Source organism: Oncorhynchus keta, chromosome 13, assembly GCF_023373465.1.
Source record: "Oncorhynchus keta strain PuntledgeMale-10-30-2019 chromosome 13, Oket_V2, whole genome shotgun sequence".
In the NCBI taxonomy this organism is placed as follows: domain Eukaryota; kingdom Metazoa; phylum Chordata; class Actinopteri; order Salmoniformes; family Salmonidae; genus Oncorhynchus; species Oncorhynchus keta.
Genome location: NC_068433.1, coordinates 13,296,990 through 13,316,704, shown reverse-complemented (window position 1 = coordinate 13,316,704; position 19,715 = coordinate 13,296,990). Strand labels below are relative to the sequence as shown.

The 19,715-nt window shown below is 45.9% G+C and overlaps 2 protein-coding genes across 5 annotated transcripts in view; both read right to left on the bottom strand.

Moving 5' to 3' along the window:
* The window catches only part of LOC118391892 (mitogen-activated protein kinase kinase kinase kinase 2), a 28,019-nt gene extending 18,148 nt beyond the window's left edge, over positions 1-9,871 (bottom strand). The window contains exons 1-2 of one of the 3 annotated variants that reach the window (XM_052459389.1): positions 9,411-9,871; positions 16-73 (exon numbers count right to left, since the gene is read on the bottom strand). In XM_052459389.1, the coding sequence (XP_052315349.1) occupies positions 16-73; positions 9,411-9,554 (202 nt within the window). In that variant the 5' untranslated portion in view covers positions 9,555-9,871. The remainder of the gene's footprint in view (positions 1-15; positions 74-9,410) is intronic. The other 2 variants (XM_052459390.1, XM_052459391.1) reach the window with 2 other exon arrangements.
* Positions 9,872-9,981: 110 nt separating this feature from the next.
* On the bottom strand, positions 9,982-19,185 carry men1 (multiple endocrine neoplasia I). Of its 2 annotated transcripts, none has more exons than XM_035783374.2 (10): positions 18,910-19,185; positions 17,774-18,296; positions 15,404-15,621; positions 15,091-15,219; positions 14,863-14,903; positions 14,614-14,701; positions 14,327-14,463; positions 12,671-12,797; positions 11,555-11,728; positions 9,982-11,413 (listed from the first exon to the last, which is right to left on the bottom strand). In XM_035783374.2, exons 2-10 carry the CDS (start codon positions 18,207-18,209, stop codon positions 10,901-10,903), a joined length of 1,863 nt encoding a protein of 620 aa, XP_035639267.1. In that variant the 5' UTR covers positions 18,210-18,296; positions 18,910-19,185; the 3' UTR covers positions 9,982-10,900. The 2 variants fall into 2 exon arrangements, with proteins under 2 accessions (XP_035639267.1, XP_035639268.1); XM_035783375.2 differs by having other exon boundaries at positions 15,413-15,621; positions 18,910-19,183.
* Positions 19,186-19,715: the final 530 nt, after the last annotated feature.

Sequence of the window (19,715 nt, the reverse complement as noted above, 5' to 3'; positions counted from 1 at the left end):
GAGCTGTTCACTTACCAGGATCCAGTTTGACTATTTTGATGGCTGCCATTGCTGAACTCCTGATGTTTCGAGCCTGAGGGAAAGGATAAAGTTAGCTGTGAGTGATTACTAGTGTGAACTTTCCTGTGAACTGGCTACAGAGTATACAGGCCACAGAATGCCATATATTAGACAGCAGCAGGACATAGGCCTACAGCACTAGATTCCATTCGAGTGGAACAAAACCAACATTAATCAATGTTTCCTTACGTCTATTGCATCAACTTGCTGATGACTCCTTGCAATTGCTCTATTTACAATAGTCTATTATCTTTTTCTTAATGCATTTTCATCTCTGTTTGGAGGCCCTCGGCATTCATCCAAGACTCAAACCCCCTAGTCAGCCATCTTGATGATAAATGTCCCAATATTAGTTAGTTCCTGGTTTTCTGGCCCGGCTGGTCACCTGCTATCTCTGACATTCAGCATAACCTTGTATTGATGCAACAGCAGGAGACAGGGTGTGTTGGATGGTGAGAGGCCTGTTGGTGAGAGGCCTGTCTGTTCTACACAGTCCCAGGACGCATCCGAAATAGCACCCTCAATCAAATTGGATTTGTCACATGCGCCGAATACAATAGGTATAGACTTCACAGTGAAATGCTTACTTACGAGCCCTTTCCCAACAATGCAGCGTTAAAAAGTAAGTAAACATTAGCAAAAATAAATAAAGGAAATAGTAACACATTTTTTTATTTTATTTCACATTTATTTAACCAGGTAGGCCAGTTGAGAACAAGTTCTCAATTACAACTGCGACCTGGCCAAGATAAAGCAAAGCAGTGTGACACAAACAACAACATAGAGTTACACATGGAATAAACAAACATACAGTCAATAACACAATACAATGTGTGCAAATGAGGTAAGATTAGGGAGGTAAGGCAATAAATAGGCTGTAGTGGCGAAGAAATTACTATTCAGCAATTAAACACTGGAGTGAAATGTGCAGAAGATGAATGTGCAAGTTGAGTTACTGGGGTGCAAAGGAGCAAAAAAACACAAAAAAACAATATGGGGATGAGGTAGTTGGATGGGTTATTTACAGATGGGCTATGTACAGGTGCAGTGATCTGTGAGCTGCTCTGACAGCTGATGCTTAAAGTTATTGAGGGAGATATGAGTCTCCAGCTTCAGTGATTTTTGCAATTCGTTCCAGTCATTGGCAGCAGAGAACTGGAAGGAAAGGCGGCCAAAGGAGGAATAGGCTTTGGGGGTGACCAGTGAGATATACCTGCTGGAGTGGGTGCTACGGGTGGTGCTGCTATGGTGACCAGTGACCTGAGATAAGGTGGGGCTTTACCAAGCAAAGACTTATAGATGACCTAGAGCCAGTGGGTTGGCGACGAATATGAAGCGAGGGCCAGCCAACGAGAGCATACAGGTCGCAGTGGTGGGTAGTATATGGGTCTTTGGTGACAAAACGGATGGCACTGTGATAGACTGCATCCAATTTGCTGAGTAGAGTTTTGGAGGCTATTTTATAAATGATATCACCGAAGTCCAGGATAGGTAGGTAGTATAGTCAGTTTTACGAGGGTATGTTTGGCAGCATGAGTGAAGGATGCTTTGTTGCGAAATAGGAAGCCAATTCCAGATTTAATTTTGGATTGGAGATGCTTAATGTGAGTCTGGAAGGAGAGTTTACAGTCTAACCAGACACCTAGTTATTTATAATTGTCCACATATTCTAAGTCAGAACCGTCCAGAGTAGTGATGATGCTGGACGGGAGGGCAGGTGCGGGTCGCGATCGGTTAAAGAGCATGCATTTAGTTTAACTTGCATTTAAGAGCAGTTGGAGGCCACGGAAGGACAGTTGTATGGCATTGAAGCTCATCTGGAGGTTTGCTAACACAGTGTCCAAAGAAGGGCCAGAAGTATACAGAATGGTGTCGTCTGCATAGAGGTGGAACAGAGAATCACCAGCAGCATGAGCAACATCATTGATGTATAGAGAAAAGATTAAATAACTATAAAGAGGCTACATACAAGGAGTTCTGGTACTGAGTCAATATGCAGGGCTACAAGGTAATTGAGGTAATATGTACATGTAGGTGTCCATGTACATGTATTGTGTAAGTGTGTGTGTGTGGCGTCAATTTGCATGTGTGTACGTACAGTACATTCGGAAAGTATTCAGAGCTCTTGACTTTTTTTCCACATTTTGTTACATTACAGCCTTATTCTAAAATTAACTCAATAAAATGTACACATATTACTGATTTTTTATTTTTTTTGCACATATACTAAAAATAAAAATCAGAAATACTGTAAGTACAATAGTATTCAGACCCTTTGCAATGAGACTCGAAATTGAACTCAGGTGCATCCTGTTTCCATTGATCATCCTTGAGATGTTTCTACAACTTGATTGGAGTCCACCTGTCGTAATAAAATGATTTGGAAAGGCACACGCCTGTCTATATAAGTCCCACAGTTGACAGTGCATGTCAGAGCAAAAACCAAGCCACGAGGTCGAAGGAATTGTCTGTAGAGCTCAGAGACAAGATTGTGTCGACACAGTTCTGGGGAAGTGTACCAAAAAAAATCTGCAGCATTGAAGGTCCCCAAGAATACAGTGGCCTCCATCATTCTTAAATGAAGAAGTTTGGAACCACCAAGACTCTTCCTAGAGCTGGCCGCCCGGCCAAAATGAGCAATTGGGGGAGAAGGGTCTTGGTCAGGGATGTGACCAAGAACCCGATGGTCACTCTGACAGAGCTCCAGAGTTCCTCTGTGGAGATGGGAGAACCTTCCAGAAGGACAACCTTCTCTGCAGCACTCCACCAATCAGACCTTTACGGTAGAGTGGCCATTCGGAAGCCACACCTCAGCAAAAGGCACATAACAGCTTGGAGTTTGCAATAAGGCACGTAAAGGACTCTCAGACCATGAGAAACTTTACTGATATTTCAGTTTTTTATTTATAATTTTGCAAAAATGTTCCCAAAAATGTTTTTGTTTTGTCATTATGGAGGTATTATGTGTAGATTGATAAGGGAGAAAAAACTATTTAATCCATTTTAGAATAAGGCTGTAGAGTAACAAAATGTGGAAAAAGTCAAGGGGTCTGAATACTTTCCAAAAGCACTGTATTTTGGATGTGTGATTATATGTAGTGTGTGTGTGTGTGTGTGTTTGTTTGTTAGTGTAGTGTGTGTGAGTGTGTGGTTAGAGTCCAGTGAACGTGTGGGTAGAGTCCAGTGAGTGTCTGGGTAGAGTCCAGTGAGTGTCTGGGTAGAGTCCAGTGAATGTCTGGGTAGAGTCCAGTGAACGTGTGGGTAGAATCCAGTGAGCGTGTGGGTAGAGTCCAGTGAGCGTGTGGGTAGAGTCCAGTGAACGTGTGAGTAGAGTCCAGTGAGCGTGTGGGTAGAGTCCAGTGAACGTGTGGGTAGAGTCCAGTGAGCGTGTGGGTAGAATCCAGTGAGCGTGTGGGTAGAGTCCAGTGAGCGTGTGGGTAGAGTCCAGTGAGCGTGTGGGTAGAGTCCAGTGAGTGTGTGGGTAGAGTCCAGTGAGCGTGTGGGTAGAGTCCAGTGAGCGTGTGGGTAGAGTCCAGTGAGTGTGTGGGTAGAGTCCAGTGAGTGTGTGGGTAGAGTCCAGTGAGCGTGTGGGTAGAGTCCAGTGAACGTGTGGGTAGAGTCCAGTGAGCCAGTGAGTGTGTGGGTAGAGTCCAGTGAGTGTGTGGGTAGAGTCCAGTGAGCGTGTGGGTAGAACCAGTGAGCGTGTGGGTAGAGTCCAGTGAGCGTGTGGGTAGAGTCCAGTGAGCGTGTGGGTAGAGTCCAGTGAGCTTGTGGGTAGAGTCCAGTGAGCGTGTGGGTAGAGTCCAGTGAGTGTGTGGGTAGAGTCCAGTGAGCGTGTGGGTAGAGTCCAGTGAATGTGTGGGTAGAGTCCAGTGAGCGTGTGGGTAGAGTCCAGTGAGTGTGTGGGTAGAGTCCAGTGAATGTGTGGGTAGAGTCCAGTGAGTGTGTGGGTAGAGTCCAGTGAGTGTGTGGGTAGAGTCCAGTGAGTGTGTGGGTAGAGTCCAGTGAGTGTGTGGGTAGAGTCCAGTGAGTGTGTGGGTAGAGTCCAGTGAGTGTGTGGGTAGAGTCCAGTGAGTGTTGTATAGAGCCGGTGCAAGAATGTCAGTGCAAAAAAAACAAACAAGGGTGTCAGTGTAAATAGTCCGGGTAGACATTTGATTAACTGTTCAGCAGTCTTATGACTTGGGGGTAGAAGCTGTTCAGGAGCCTTTTGGTTGCAGACTTGGCACTCTGGTACCTCTTGCCGTGCCGTAGTATAGAGAACAGTCTATGACTTTGGTGGCTAGAGTCTTTGACAATTTTTAGGGCCTTCCTCTGACACCGCCTGGTATAGAGGTCCTGGATGACAGGGAGCTCATCCCCAGTGATGTACTGGGCCGTACACACTACCCTCCGTAGCTCCTTGCAGTCGGACGCCAAGCAGTTTCCATACCAGACAGTGATGCAGCCAGTCAAGATGCTCTCAATGGTGCAACTGTTTTTGAGAATATTTTCAGCCTCCTGAGGGGGAAGAGGCGTTGTCATGCCCTCTTCACGACTGTGTTGGTGGGTTTGGACTATCATAGGTCCTTAGTGATGTGGACACCGAGGAACTTGAAGCTCTCGACCCGCTTCACCACAGCCCTGTTTATGTGAATGTTTACTATAGTCCACGATTAGGTACTTTGTCTTGCTGACGTTGAGGAAGAGGTTGTTGTCCTGGCACCACACTGTCAGGTCTCTGACCTCCTCCCTTTAGGCCGTCTCATCATCATCGTCGGCGATCAGGCCTACCACTGTTGTGTTGTCTGCAAACTTAATGATGGTGTTGGAGTCATGCGTGGCCATGCAGTCATGGATGAAAAGGGAGTACAGGAGGGGACTAAGCACGCACACCTAAAGGCCCCATGTTGAGGGTCAGCGTGGCGGAGGTGTTGTTGCCTACCTTCATCACCTGGGGCAGCCCATCAGGAAGTTTAATCTCAGGGTCCTTAACTTAGTGACGAGCTTAGAGGGCAATATGGTGTTGAACACTGAGCTTTAGTCAGTGAAAAGCATTCTCACATAGGTGTTCATTTTGTCCAGGTGGGAAAGGGCAGTGTGGAGTGCAATAGAGATTGCATCATTTGTGGATCTGTTGGGGCAGTACGCGAATTGGATTGGGCCCAGAGGGCCTGGGATGATGTTGTTGATGTGAGCAATGAACAGCATTTCATGGCTACAGATGTGAGTGCTACGGGACGATAGTCATTTAGACAGGTTACCTTGGCATTCTTGGCCACAGGGACTATAGTTGTCTGCTTGAAACATATAGGTATTACAAACTGGATCAGGGAGAGGTTGAAAATGCTAGTGAAGACTCTTAACAGCTGGTCAGTGCATGCTCTCAGTATGCGCCCTGGTAGGCTCGCGTCACTGGACAGTTCGCGGCTGGGTTTCTCTTTGTAATCTGTGATAGTTTGCAAGCCCTGCCACGTCCAACGAACATCAGATCCGGAGTAGTAGGATTTGATCTTGGTCCTGTGTTAACTCTTTGCCTGTTTTATGGTTCGTTGGAGGGCGTAGCGGGATTTCTTAAAAGCATCCGTATTAGTGTCTCGCTCCTTGAAATCAGCAGCTCTAGCCATTAGCTCAGTGGGTATTTTTCCTGTAATCCATGGCTTCTGGTTGGGGTATGTACATACAGTCCCCGTGGGGACGACGACGTCGATGCACTTATTAATGAAGTCGGTGACTGATGTGGTACATTCCTCGACCCTATTCCCTGTTTAGTGCACTACTTTTTAAAATCAGGGCATGCATAAGGAATAGGGTTTCACTTCAAACTCGGATGCAGACAGACTTAGAGCTTTAAAAGTGTCAAGGTCATCGACATGGTTTATATTGGGACATCAGCCATTACGTAACAAGTGCTGAGGGAAAAGTCCCTGCTTTTGAATCCAAAGGATGTTGTTTGCAATGTCCATCCGACGTTCATCCACTGTCCATCCGACGTTCATCCACTGTCCATCCGACGTTCATCCAATGTCCATCCGACGTTCATCCACTGTCCATCCGACGTTCATCCACTGTCCATCCGACGTTCATCCAATGTCCATCCGACGTTCATCCACTGTCCATCCGACGTTCATCCACTGTCCATCCGATGTTCATCCACTGTCCATCCGACGTTCATCCACTGTCCATCCGATGTTCATCCACTGTCCATCCGATGTTCATCCACTGTCCATCCGATGTTCATCCACTGTCCATCCGATGTTCATCCACTGTCCATCCGACGTTCATCCACTGTCCATCCGACGTTCATCCACTGTCCAGCCGACGTTCATCCACTGTCCATCCGACGTTCATCCACTGTCCATCCGACGTTCATCCACTGTCCATCTGACGTTCATCCGATGTTCATCCACTGTCCATCCGATGTTCATCCACTGTCCATCCGATGTTCATCCACTGTCCATCCGACGTTCATCCACTGTCCATCCGACGTTCATCCACTGTCCATCCGACGTTCATCCACTGTCCAGCCGACGTTCATCCACTGTCCATCCGACGTTCATCCACTGTCCATCCGACGTTCATCCACTGTCCATCCGACGTTCATCCACTGTCCATCCGACGTTCATCCACTGTCCATCCGACGTTCGTCCACTGTCCATCCGACGTTCGTCCACTGTCCATCCGACGTTCATCCACTGTCCATCCGACGTTCATCCACTGTCCATCCGACGTTCATCCACTGTCCATCCGACGTTCATCCACTGTCCATCCGACGTTCATCCACTGTCCATCCGACGTTCATCCACTGTCCATCCGACGTTCATCCACTGTCCATCCGACGTTCATCCACTGTCCATCCGACGTTCATCCACTGTCCATCCGACGTTCATCCACTGTCCATCCGACGTTCATCCACTGTCCAGCCGACGTTCATCCACTGTCCATCCGACGTTCATCCACTGTCCATCCGACGTTCATCCACTGTCCATCCGACGTTCATCCACTGTCCATCCGATGTTCATCCACTGTCCATCCGATGTTCATCCACTGTCCATCCGACGTTCATCCACTGTCCATCCGATGTTCGTCCACTGTCCATCCGACGTTCATCCACTGTCCATCCGACGTTCGTCTATTTCCTCCTGTTTTGTCCTGTAAATATGTATTGCTCCCATTCTTTCAGAAAGGTCAAACGTTGATGTGACGTCAGGTTTTAAGGCCCATAGCTTTCTCTATGCACGACAAGCATAGAATCAGCCAATGGGCTATCAGGTTGCCATGCTTCTTTCCCTGTTATATGTTATACGAGAGCACTTCCTGTGACTGAAGTGACAGTAATGTCTCTTTTAAGGTTGGTCACTGGGCAGCCTGAAATAACAGTGTGCTGTGGGATAGAGTTACAGACAATGGGACTGAAGATAAAACTTTGATCAAAATTCCAGAAGTTCTTTCTCACAAAGCTTGATTGAATCCGAGTGGAAATGACGTACAGCAAAAACACAGACAGATTTCCTGTATCACACATTTCAGTAGCGTGTTGCATTAAACTGGCCTTGGACCATTAATGATATTCAGTGAGAGATAGATAGGCCCACAACTGCAGTAACAGCGCACATGGTAGTGTGTGCGTGATGTAACGTGCAGTGACAAACGACCTGCAGCCCACAGTGTGACAGTGATGACTGGGCTCTGCAGTGCGGCTGCTGGTTTGTGAAACAGTTTTCTGTTCGGTGGGTTTTCCCCCACCATCGAACCCCAGGCAATCTCAGTCAGGTCATAACAAGCATATAACTATGAATGTACGTACGTTCTCCTCATTCTGTCTTCGGCTTACTTTTGCATGCACACCAGAACACAAGACAAAAGGAACTATTCACTCGTAAAAGAAAACACCTAATGGGGTCTTTGCGATTATCAGGAAAAGAAACCATTCTTGACTATGCAGCGAGGGACATACTTTCTAATAGTTACATAGCCACAAAAGATCACACACTTGAAAACTGATCCCTCAGCTGGGTAGCAAGAGGTTTCGTGGATCTTGTGAACAATGGTCACCTTGAATGTCTATACAGTCAGAGAGCCCACTAGGTAATAGGGCGGGTTGTTTGACCCCTGACCTCCAGGCAGCTCCACTGAAGCTGGAGAAACAGAACATTGGAGGAGAAGAAGAGTAAGGAGAGGTGGTGGGGGATGACAACAGGCCATTGTCTGTGGGACAGTAACAGTTTCCTCATTCACAGCAAGCAGGCACAGCCTGGGAATTTACATGTGTCTAAGGCATGGGGGGTGCACATTACGTAACTTCGCGACTGAGAGAAAGTGCATTTCTAAGGGATATTTTGAATTGTTCATAAATCTGTTCTTCGTCCAGCATACACCCCTGCAACCAGACATGCGTTATTTACTTATTTGCTGGATGCAGAGTTCAACAGAGTTCATTAGCCCAAAAGTTAACATAATTGTGCTTACAGTAAATGTTTTCCATTGTATGTCTGTTTACATTGGTAGCCTATTGGATAGGAAATGTTTCGGGTAGGGGAGGAGAGGCACGCAACAACCTGAGGCGGTCTCCCTCGCGCAGGATGCAAGTACGAGACATTCAGGGTGGGATTACAGGATGTTTGTTTCCCGCAGCTCACATCACTGAGTCAAAATAGAAGCGACTAATCTAAAAAATACCTTTCAACATAAATTGGGCGTCAACAGCCAAGATCCATTAAACAGTGCTGATGAAAGTCAGTGCCCTTCAAACTTGATATCTTGTATCATCCACCAGACTTAAACGGTGATATATGAAATAGACTATTCTTCTGTCACAAAAGCAGCACAGAAAAAAAGGTGTTGCTGAGAGGAGAGCAAATATAAAGTGTAAAGCAGGTCTAACACAATGGAATGGAATGTCTGAGCCCTGATCAGCCGAAGACGAACTACTAGCCAGTGGAATGGGCATTATAGGCACCGAGCATCATTAACATGTGTGCTCGTACTCTATCTCTCCTATACCCGCATTATTCTCAAATAGCAGCAAGGCAGGCAGGGGCGACATACGGCAAACCTTACCTGCATATCCCTTGGTATTGGTTGTGGTAATAAAACGTTTTAGATGGTAGCCTATATTATGTTAATTACGTGCGTAAAAGTTTGATTATATTTTAAAGGACGCATTGATTAAAACAATATGGTAGCTTTTATCCTGTTTTAAAGTTGTAGCCTGTCAACATAAAATCGAACAATATTTCAATTGTGGAATAAAAACTTGTTTTTAAACAGCTAGGCAACGTGACACGGCGCACTCACCTAACCCATATGGAGTTTATTAAAACGCGTACGTGTGCTAATCTCCAAGCCGATCTGACATTTTTCCCACTCACCTTGAACACATCACCATACGTGCCAGTCCCAATACGATGAATTAACTCGTAATCATTCAACGGGTCCAAAAACGAGACTCCAATAGTGGTATCCATGATTACAGACTGAACTGCGCCTGGACTCACATGCACGTTTTTATTCATTCATGACAACACATCCAGCGAATCAACCACTGGACGCACTTTATAGTTCCAGTAAACCCTGGATCGCAATACTCCACCACAAATCTGACAGGCAAATAGAGCTAATAGCCACAAATACTAGTCTTCTTTCCAGTCATTCATCTTATTCTAGCCGAATCACAACTGGGGTTGTAGGCTGGGTTTCTGTATAAGCACTTTGTGATATCTCCTGATATAAAAAGGTGCTTAATAAATACATTTGATCGATGTATTATGCACCGTCGTGTATCCAAGTCAAGTGATCTCAAATCTCAAGTGTTTTCCTGATATAACAAAATATTACCACTCAGGAAAACAAACAGGCAGATAGATGCACACTGTACATCGATGAATACCCCTTCATGACATGTGAAACAGTACATCCACAATATTAAAAAGAGAAAGGGTATCATTTTAACTTATTTTATTATCTGCAGATAAAAAACAAACAAGTTATCAAGCAAAATACTACTGAATGTAGCTACCAGGGACACCTACAGCAATCCCATTTAAACAGTGTGTGGTCTTTCTGGTCACTTTCTATTGCCTATTGCAGCTCTGGCTAGTCTCAACTGAAGGCCACCTACATTAGAAAAAAAAGGCAAAGTATAAGGCAACAGATAGCATATAAAGAGCCAACGTAACAGAGTTGGACATTGTTACACAGTAATAGTCCGAATCACTTCCAGGGATTTCAATCAAAAAGATGAAAATTAAGATTCAAGGGCAGAAAATATAGAATGGAATTCAGACTGCTTTCTAACAGAGCAATTCCCCCATTCCAAAACATGTTCTGGGACAGGGTGTTTTCACCATTACTTTGGCTTTACAGAGCTTCTACACATAAATCAGTGAGTAGTTCATGTGCACTACTGCCCATTAGATCCACACAAAGTGACAGCAATTTAATGTTTTAAACGGCCTATGATACACAATCATTATTGAATCACAAGATTAAAAAGAATGACTTGGTTGACAAATCTGTTCAAACTTGATTAAAGTGACTTCCTCCACATGGACACATGTGTCATGTTCTTACCGACCCTCTTATGACCTTAACAGGACTTATGATATGATTGCTAAAATAACCTTAAAAATAAAAATAAAAAGCTCATCGCTGATGCATCAGTTGTGTGTATTGCCTTGCCTCTCAGTCGGTCCTACAGTCAGTCTCCCTTTGTTTTTCTCCCAATGGAAACTCTAGCCTGGTTCCAGATCTGTTTGTGCTGTATAGACACTCCTATGACAAGGACCATGGGAGTTGGCTATACAACACAACCAGACATGGGAACCAGGCTGGAGAAAGTTCTACAGCCAGAGTTCTCCTTCTACAGAGATTTGCGCTGGCGCTTCATGAACGACATGGTGTAGTCTCCCGACTGCGTGCTCTTCTGCCTCTTCATTTGAACCTGTGACTGGGCGGTGAGCTGGAGCTTGATGGCACTGGAGTTGATCTTGGCTGCCGACAGCAGCTCCTTCATGCCTTTCATCTTCTTGCTCTGGAAGGCCACCAGGGGACCCATGCTGGGAGAAGGCAGCTGTTGGGCAGGAGAGGGCACCGGGCTGGGGGACTTGGCCTTGCCTTCTTGGTCTCCACCGCGGAGTCCTGAGGAGCGACGCCGCGTCCCCCCCTCCCCACCTACTTTCTTGGCCTGGGCGGGCTGGGTTGGTGGTGGGACAGGGGTGGTGGGGGTGGATTGTGTAGGAGGGGAAGCTTGGTCTTCCAGTTTGGACTCACGTCTCGGCCCACGTCGTCGCCCCTCGCGGGGGTCCTCGCTGGATTGGTCGTCGTCGTCCTGGGGCTCCGGCTCTTTGGTGATGATAGACACTTTCTGACGAATCTGTGGAGGATGTAACAGTGAACAAGGATATAATAGTGTTTAAAGGGTGGTTTGTGAAAACATCTAGTTGGGTTAAATAGGTTATAAAGTGACTAGGGATGCCTTTAAAGGGATAGTCCAGTCTTGTGGTGGAGTGATTACCTGTGCGTCAAAACGACTGAGGGACTGGACCAGGTAGGTGGCCCAGCCCACGTGGAGGACGGGGGTGGGGCTTCCCTCCTCCCACTTACAGATACCGTCATAAAACCGCAACAGGTGGGCAAAGCATTCTGGGTCCTGGAGGGCCGAGAGGGCGGCGGCCTGTATGGGCTGGTCCTGAGGTGGAGAGAGAAGGGGAAGAAAGGGGGGCGAGAGAGGGGAAGAAAGAAGAGGGGAAGAAAGGGGCGAGAGGGGGAAGAGAGGGGGAAGGGGAGAGAGGGAAGAGAGGGGGAAGGGGGGGCGAGAGAGGGAAGAGGGGGGGCGAGAGAGAGAGAGGGGGCGAGAGAAAGAGGGGGGCGAGAGAGGGAAGAGAGGGGGCGAGAGAGGGAGAGGAGGGGGGGCGAGAGAGGGGGGGCGAGAGAGGGAAGAGGGGGGGCGAGCGAGAGAGGGAAGAGAGGGGGCGAGAGAGGGAAGAGAGGGGGGCGAGAGAGGGAAGAGAGGGGGGCGAGAGAGGGAAGAGAGGGGGCAAGAGGGAAGAGAGGGGGGCGAGAGAGGGAAGAGAGGGGGCGAGAGAGGGAAGAGAGGGGGGGCGAGAGAGAGGGAAGAGAGGGGGAAGAGGGGGGGGGGCGAGAGAGGGAAGAGAGGGGGCGAGAGGGGGAAGAGAGGGGAGAGAGAGAGGGAAGAGAGGGGGGAAGAGAGGGGGCGAGAGAGAAGGGGGGGCGAGAGAGGGGGGGGGCGAGAGAGGGAAGAGAGGGGGAGGGAAGAGAGGGGGCGAGAGAGGGAAGAGAGGGGGAAGAGAGGGGAGAGAGGAAGAGGGGCGAGAGAGGGGGGCGAGAGAGGGAAGAGGGGGGCGAGAGGGGCGAGAGGGAGAGGGGGGCGAGAGAGGGAAGAGAGGGGGGCGAGAGAGGGGGATGAGAAATTAATGGAACATAGGAAGGAAATGAGTAGATAATAGACAGAGGAGGGAAGTTAGATGAATGGGGTCCATTTAATACATCAATGAAAGGCAGCTGTCATATGAGATATTATTAATGCATCATTCTGGGACATGAGATTAAAATGAGAAGTGGAAAAATGTTTATTCGGTTCTTAATGATGTAACGACTAGTGGAATTGTACCTTTTCTCCTCCCTCCCCTCCGCTCTCGGCAGCTGCAGCCGTCTCCTTCAGCAGGGTGGGGATGACGTCGTTGGCGATGTCAAAAAATTCCTTGTAGATCTCTTCGTCCTCGCGGAAGTAGTTGTAGCTGGGGGAGTGAGATCATCGTAGATTGTTATAAAGCACATGAGGTCAGTTCATGATGACCTTTCATTCATTCAATTAGGTTATTTATTTTCCACGTATGCAGTAAAAGGGATATTAAAATGTGTGAACACTTGTATCCCTTATTTTTTTTCAAGAACCCCCAAAAAATAGTCAAACGGCATGTTATTTATGTTGGTAGATCACACGCCATGATCCTTGTTGTCGTGACAGCAAGCCGAGGGAGCCGAGACTGAAGAACAATGTGTGAAACAGGAAAGGCAGAGAGGTAAAGGGAAGTCGAGAGGAGAGGGAAAGTACCGACTTGCCTTTCTGGTGCACACATCCCAGAGACAGAAAGAGACCAACAGAGAAACAGGAGGAAATTGGCCCCGTTCGCTGTTCCCTGTGATCGGGTCGGTTAGTATTTTTAGCCCCTGCAGGCCGATGAACAGTGTTTAAATAGGAGTAAAGTGCAGGTTTACTGCCCCACGAGGATCAGAGCCAAGCCTGGAGGAAAGCTCCCTGCGATTGCTTGTCCTGAGAACATCGTATTTAGGCAACACACACCCTGTTAGTCAGACAGAATTATGCCCCTTGAAGATATGCAAGCAATATAATGAGTATAGTGCCATACAAAACCATAAGCTAGCCTGAAAGGACATGGTCAGACAACTTGTTCCAGATTTAAGTCTACAAAACACTGTAATTAAGAGCCTAACGTTTCTGAGAGACATCTGCTGCCCCCTACTGTCAGAAAGGTGAAACAGTAACTGGTGTAAATTGTTCTCGCATACATCAGCAAAAGATGGTCAACAGGGTTTGCCTCAGTAGCCATGGTTTCAATACTAATAATTAATATGTAAACTTCGTAATTTATGTAAACTTCGTCGTTGTTGTATTTTACCCCCTTTTTCTATCCAATTTCAATCGTCTCATCGCTGCAACTCTCCAACGAGCTCGAGAGGCAAAGGTCGAGTCATACGTCCTCAAAAAACATGCCCCGCCAAACCGAGCTTCTTAACACTGCTCGCTTAACCCAGAAGCCAGCCGCAGCAATGTATAGGAGTTAACACCGTTCACCTGATGACAGAGGTCAGCGTGCAGGCACCCAGCCCACCACAAAGAGTCGCTAGAGCGCGATGAGCCAAGTAAAGCCGACCCCCCCCCAGCCAAACCCTCATCGTACCTGGACAATGCTGGGTAAATTGCGCACCGCCCTGTCACGGCCGGTTGTGATACAGCCCAGGATCCAACCTGGGTCTGTGGTGAGGCCTCTAGCACTGCGATGCAGTGCCTTAGAACGCTGTGCCACTCGGGAGGTGAAATTGGACTTTTATAGCCCTTTTCATTACATAAACAATCAATAAGGCATTACATTAGGGAAGTTAAGGGACACTTAAATGAATGATGCCAAAGGTTATTTCTGTGGGCCAAACATACCTTTTTACCATAAAACACAGATAGTTGACACAGAGCAGCAGTGTAAGGAGCATACAGAAGGTAGCTAAGCTTGTTGCTCCAGTAACTTACTCCTGCATGACCTGTGCAGCCTCGGCCCAGGCCCCCAGTGCCTCCCGGACCTCCCTGTGTCTGTAGTGGTAGCCAGCCAGGTACATGAAAGGGTAGATGTGTTCGTTGTTGTAGTACTTCTTAGCAGAGTTCACAGCCTGGAAAAAAATAAAAACACACATACTTGCAAAGTATGAATAACACCTCAAAATGAGCCGATTAAATATCTCAAGGATGATTTTGTTGAGATGACGTTTCAAATCAAAATGTCACCGCTTCAATGTTGGTGTACAGATCCACACACTCACTTGAAGGTGGATGGTGTAGGGGTTCTCTTTGCCAGGGAGGGGCTCCTGGTCCTCCAGGTCAGCCAGGGTGCCCATGGCCATAGGGTATCTGTGGCACAGCAACGGCAAAGAGCGACTTGGGTTGAAATGACAGAACAATAAAACATGCTTACCACAGAAAATAATTAATTTGGATGTAAACCAATAAGCATTTTCAAAACTAATTTAGTATTTTCAACAAGCTTTTGAGATAAACAAAAAAAGGATCACCTTTCCAGGTCTCCGCGCTCATAGAGCAGCCATAGAAGCCTCTGTGTAGGAAAAAGATCAGAGACCGAGGACAACACAGAGAAGCATTTATGAGGTAAATATAAACTACTGTTCCAGCCAGCTTGATGTCGTCGATGATGCCAACAGGTGTGTTTTAGATTAAACTCTCCCCATACAATATTAATTATATCACACTTATCATCCCCAATGTGCTGATGGTGGTCACACCTGTTGAAGCTGTAGCATCTCAGAGCTGTCAGTGTGCAGGTCCAGTGAAGGGTTGATGGCACACACCATGAAGGCCACCTCCATGTTCCTGTTACACTTCATATAGGAGCCCTTCAGGTACAGCCAGCTCTGGAGGACAGGGGGAGATGGGGGTTAACGTTGAGAGGTGTTGTACTGTGTTTACAAGTTCAAGGTGAGTGTGTGTGTAGAACAGCAGTTCTATGTAGTTGATAAGTAGCTATATTAAAAAAGGTGTGTGAGTGCACGTTATTATAATGTAATGTTATTGCAAGGGGTGGAAGTATCTCTGTACCTTACTTACCCTCTCGCCGACACCGGCGGCAACTGTCTGCCCCCTCCGGTCCTCGTTGCCCTTGCCGTGCCAGGTGACCTCAGCGGTCTCCTCTCCGTTCTTGCCAAAGATGACCCAGGCATGGTCCTCGGACAGGGCGAGGTGAACGTCCCGCAGCCCCAGAACCTGGCACGCTGCCACCACTGCAAATGCCACCCCCGAGCTGTCCAGCTTTGTGCCTGTTCAAAATAAAGAAAAGCAATAGGATTGAGTTAGTAACAGCTTTAGCCTCCTTCAGACAAAACAACCTTGTATTTTAGTCAAACTATACAACATGCTTTCCTGTTTGTGAACAATGGTTTTTGTTGGGTCACAAGGGCAATACAATCACACACAAAAAAATACCATTACCTTTTCTGGTTATTTTGTATTTTTTTCCCCCCACTTACACACCGTCCCATCCCAAACATACCCCAGGCGGACCCACTCACAATAAATAAATAATACATTTTTAAAAATACACACACTACCAGTCAAATGTTTGGACAGACCTACTCATTCCAGGGTTTCTTTATTTTACTATTTTCTACATTGCAGAATAATAGTGAAGACATCAAGACTATGAAATAACATATGGAATCATGTAGTACCCCAAAAGGTGTTAAACGAATCAAAATAGATTTTATATTTGAGATTCTTCAAAGTAGCCACCCTTTGCCTTGATGACAGCTTTGCACACGCTTGGCATTCTCTCAACCAGCTTCATGAGGTAGTCACCTGGAATGCATTTCAAAAGAAAAAAAAGTGTGCCTTGTTAAAAGTTAATTAGCAAAAATTATTTCCTTCTTAATACGTTTTAGTCAATCAGTTGTGTTGTGACAAGGTAGGGATGATATACAGAAGATAGCCATGTTTGGTAAAAGACCAAGTCCATATTATGGCAAGAACATCTCAAATAAGCAAAGAGAAATTACAATCCATCATTAATTTAAGACATGAAGGTCAGTCAAATCTGGAACATTTCAAGAACTTTGAAAGACTCTTCAAGTGCAGTCGCAAAAAACATAAAGCGCTATGATGAAACTAGCTCTCATGAGGACCGCCACAGGAAAAGAAAACCCAGAATTACCTCTGCTGCAGAGAAGTTCATTAGTTACCAGCCTCAGAAATTGCAGCCCGAATAAATGTGTCACAGAGTTCAAGAAACAGACACATCTCAACATCAACTGTTCAGAGGAGACTGCGTGAATCAGGCCTTCATGGTTGAATTGCTGCAAAGAAACCACTGCTAAAGGACACCAATAATAAGAAGAGAGTTGCTTGGGCCAAGATACACGAGCAATGGACATTAAGACAGGTGGAAATCTGTCAGTTGGTCTGATCAGTCCAAATTTGAGATGCTTGGTTCCAACCGCCGTGTCTTTGTGAGACGCAGAGTAGGCGAAGGGATGATCTCCGCATGTGTGGTTCCCACCATGAAGCATAGTGGAGGAGGTGTGATGGTGCTATGCTGGTGACATTCAGTTATTTATTTAGAATTCAAGGCACATTTAACCAGCAGGGCTACCACAGCATTCTGCAACGATACGCCATCCCATCTGGTTTGCGCTTAGTGGGACTATCTGTTCTTCAACAGGACAATGACCCAACACACCTACAGGCTGTGTAAGGGATATTTGACCAAGGAAAATTATGGAGTGCTGCATCATATGACCTGGACTCCATCATCACCCAACCCAATTGAGATGGTTTGGGATGAGTTGGACCGCAGAGTGAAGGAAAAGCAGCCAACAAGTGCTCAGCATATGTGGGAACTCATTCAAGACAGTTGGAAAAGCATTCCAACAGCATTCCAGGTGAAGCTTGTTGAGAGAATGGCTACTTTAAAGAATCTCAAATATATTTTGATTTGTTTAACAGTTTTTTGGGAACTAAAGAAAAAACCTTGAATGAGTAGGTGTGTCCAAACGTTTGACTAATACTATCTGTCCCCCACGCAAGCACACACACACGTTGGGGGTCACTTGGAAAAGTCCTTGTTATTGAAAGTAAAGCACATTTTTTGTCCATTAAAATAACATCAAATTGATCAGTCTATTCTTGTTCTGAGAAATGAAGACAATTCCATGTGAGGAATTGCCAAGACACTGAAGATCTCATACAACGCTGTGTTGTCCCTTCACAGTACAGCGCAAACTGTCTCTAACCAGAATAGAAAGAGGAGTGGGAGGCCCCGGTGCACAACTGAGCAAGAGGACAAGTACATTAGTGTGTCTAGTTTGAGAAACAGATGACTCACAGGTCCTCATACGTTTTTCTAATGATCAATTAGCCTTTTAAAATTATAGAATAAGACATATGATTTGATCAGCCATGTACACCAAATCCTACCTGTGATAAGACTGAAGAGGGATTGGATGTGGGCGCGGTCCTTAAAGTAGGAGCGGCTCAGGCTGTTCCAGATGACGTCAGACACCTTCTTCACCAGTTCCCTGCTGGATCCACCAGCAGGCCTGCGGTACTGAGACAGGTCCACTGCTCCCCGGATTTGGGCAGTAAAACGCTCACGTAGGGCCGACAGCATCCCTAACTCCACTGTAGGGAAGCAGGAGTTTGGACAGTCGGGCTCCAGTGGCTCGAAGCGCACCCCCGGGACATTTATTGGTATGACCCGGTTCACGGCCAGGAAGTGTTCAACGAAGCCCAGGACCAATGAGAGAAGGGCCAGGTCCGGTTCAGGTTTACGGAGCTCCGCATCGAACAACGCAACCACACCATCGATCCCCTTTAGGGGAAAGTGTTTCTTCTGGGCTGAGTGTAGTCCCATGTCGAACCCTCTCCTCCTTCACAGCTCGCAGTCACTCACTAGGCCGGTGTGTCTTCTCCACTCTCAGCTGCAGTGATGTCATAGGGGCTGGATGAGAGCAAAGTGTAAATCAGTACCAGCACACACATTGAAATCAGTTATACTGTATTTTCCCCTAACACTCAAAGGCCTTTGTATGGCTTCTTTCACTTTGTGCAAAAAAAACTGTAGACTGATCAGCCTAAGTGGGCGTGGCACAAATATCCATTCATTACGCAAAATAGGTTTTTAAAAAAAGTTCAACTAATACTGGGTACAAATATTGATATCTGATACAAACTGGGCTAACTCGCTAATAACAATGTTGTAAAATAATATCAAACCCAGATAATATCATGATAGTTTAAATGGTTAGATAAAATTTCACCACCCCACACAAGATCATAAAATTAACAATAAGCTATTAAGATTAATTTTTGGTCAAGACCAAACACGACGGTTGAGGAATTTGATTGACAGGCAGGTGCAGTTAGCAACAATATGCAAATAGGCTATGTAATATGCCAAAGCTAGCCAGCTATGCTAGCAGGTATAATAGCAAAACATGCACAACTAGATGAAAATACAACTATTATTTGTATTCCAATCGATTTACAAACCTTCCCGAACTCATAGCCCGCTCGTAAGCTTATTAATATTTCGAAAGAAAGCTAATACGCACCCGTTAGTTCAATGCTACATCCACATGTTTTTGTTTGTGCCTTGCTTTTGCCGCGCAGTTCTATGACTGTATTCGGTCTGTTCAAATGTGTCAGAACTTTGGCGCGCCCTCAAATTGCTACCAACAATGCAGAGTCGTGCTTAATCGAAGATTAGACAGTTCAAAGTATTTGCAGCTCTACTAAGCTTGCGCACCCGGCGCTCAGTTTAAACGTGTTTGAACGAGACCCCTTTTGTCCTTCCTTTATTGACTCGACAGATGCATGTATGGAAATGTAGTTCAACTTTACACCATTGTTGCCAAAACGTTCTAAATAAGATCACCGGAGAAGACAACATTATAACGCGTTTATTGAAACATTGATGGCAAGTCTCGTGATAAACATTACATCATGAAAAGAGGCGGGCACACCCCACTTTTTTTTCTTCAAATGAACGCATTAACGTTTTTCTGTAGGCAAGTCATTTTTTAATCACATTTTAAAATCACATTCAGGCATCCGTGAGACACAGCATTAACTAAAAATAGGCTTTAATTATAGGGCCTTAAATGGTTGGCAAACACAAAAAGACTTCATACATGCTCATGGGCAAGCTCATTTAGAACCTAGTCTGATTATCTTATATAAAGTCGCCTAGTAGTTCCCCACACAACTAGGTTAAGGTTAAGGCAATGTTTTATACAGACATGTGATATTGCATAGGCAGGGATGGGCAAAAATGATTAAATAAAATTACGAAATACCATAAAGATCAAGGCATCAAAATAAATCACAGAATACTTGTATTTTGAAATGTATTTAATTG

What these genes read in the sequence shown, in the direction of transcription:
- men1 (XM_035783374.2), bottom strand. Translation starts at nt 18,209, where the DNA reads ATGGGACTACACTCAGCCCAGAAGAAACACTTTCCCCTAAAGGGGATC. An exon ending in TCGGCGAGAGGGTAAGTAAG is followed by an intron (nt 15,220 to 15,403) that starts GTACAGAGATAC and finishes CCTGTCCTCCAG; the next exon opens with AGCTGGCTGTACCTGAAGGG. An exon ending in GCTGCACAGGTCATGCAGGA is followed by an intron (nt 12,798 to 14,326) that starts GTAAGTTACTGG and finishes TCACTCCCCCAG; the next exon opens with CTACAACTACTTCCGCGAGG.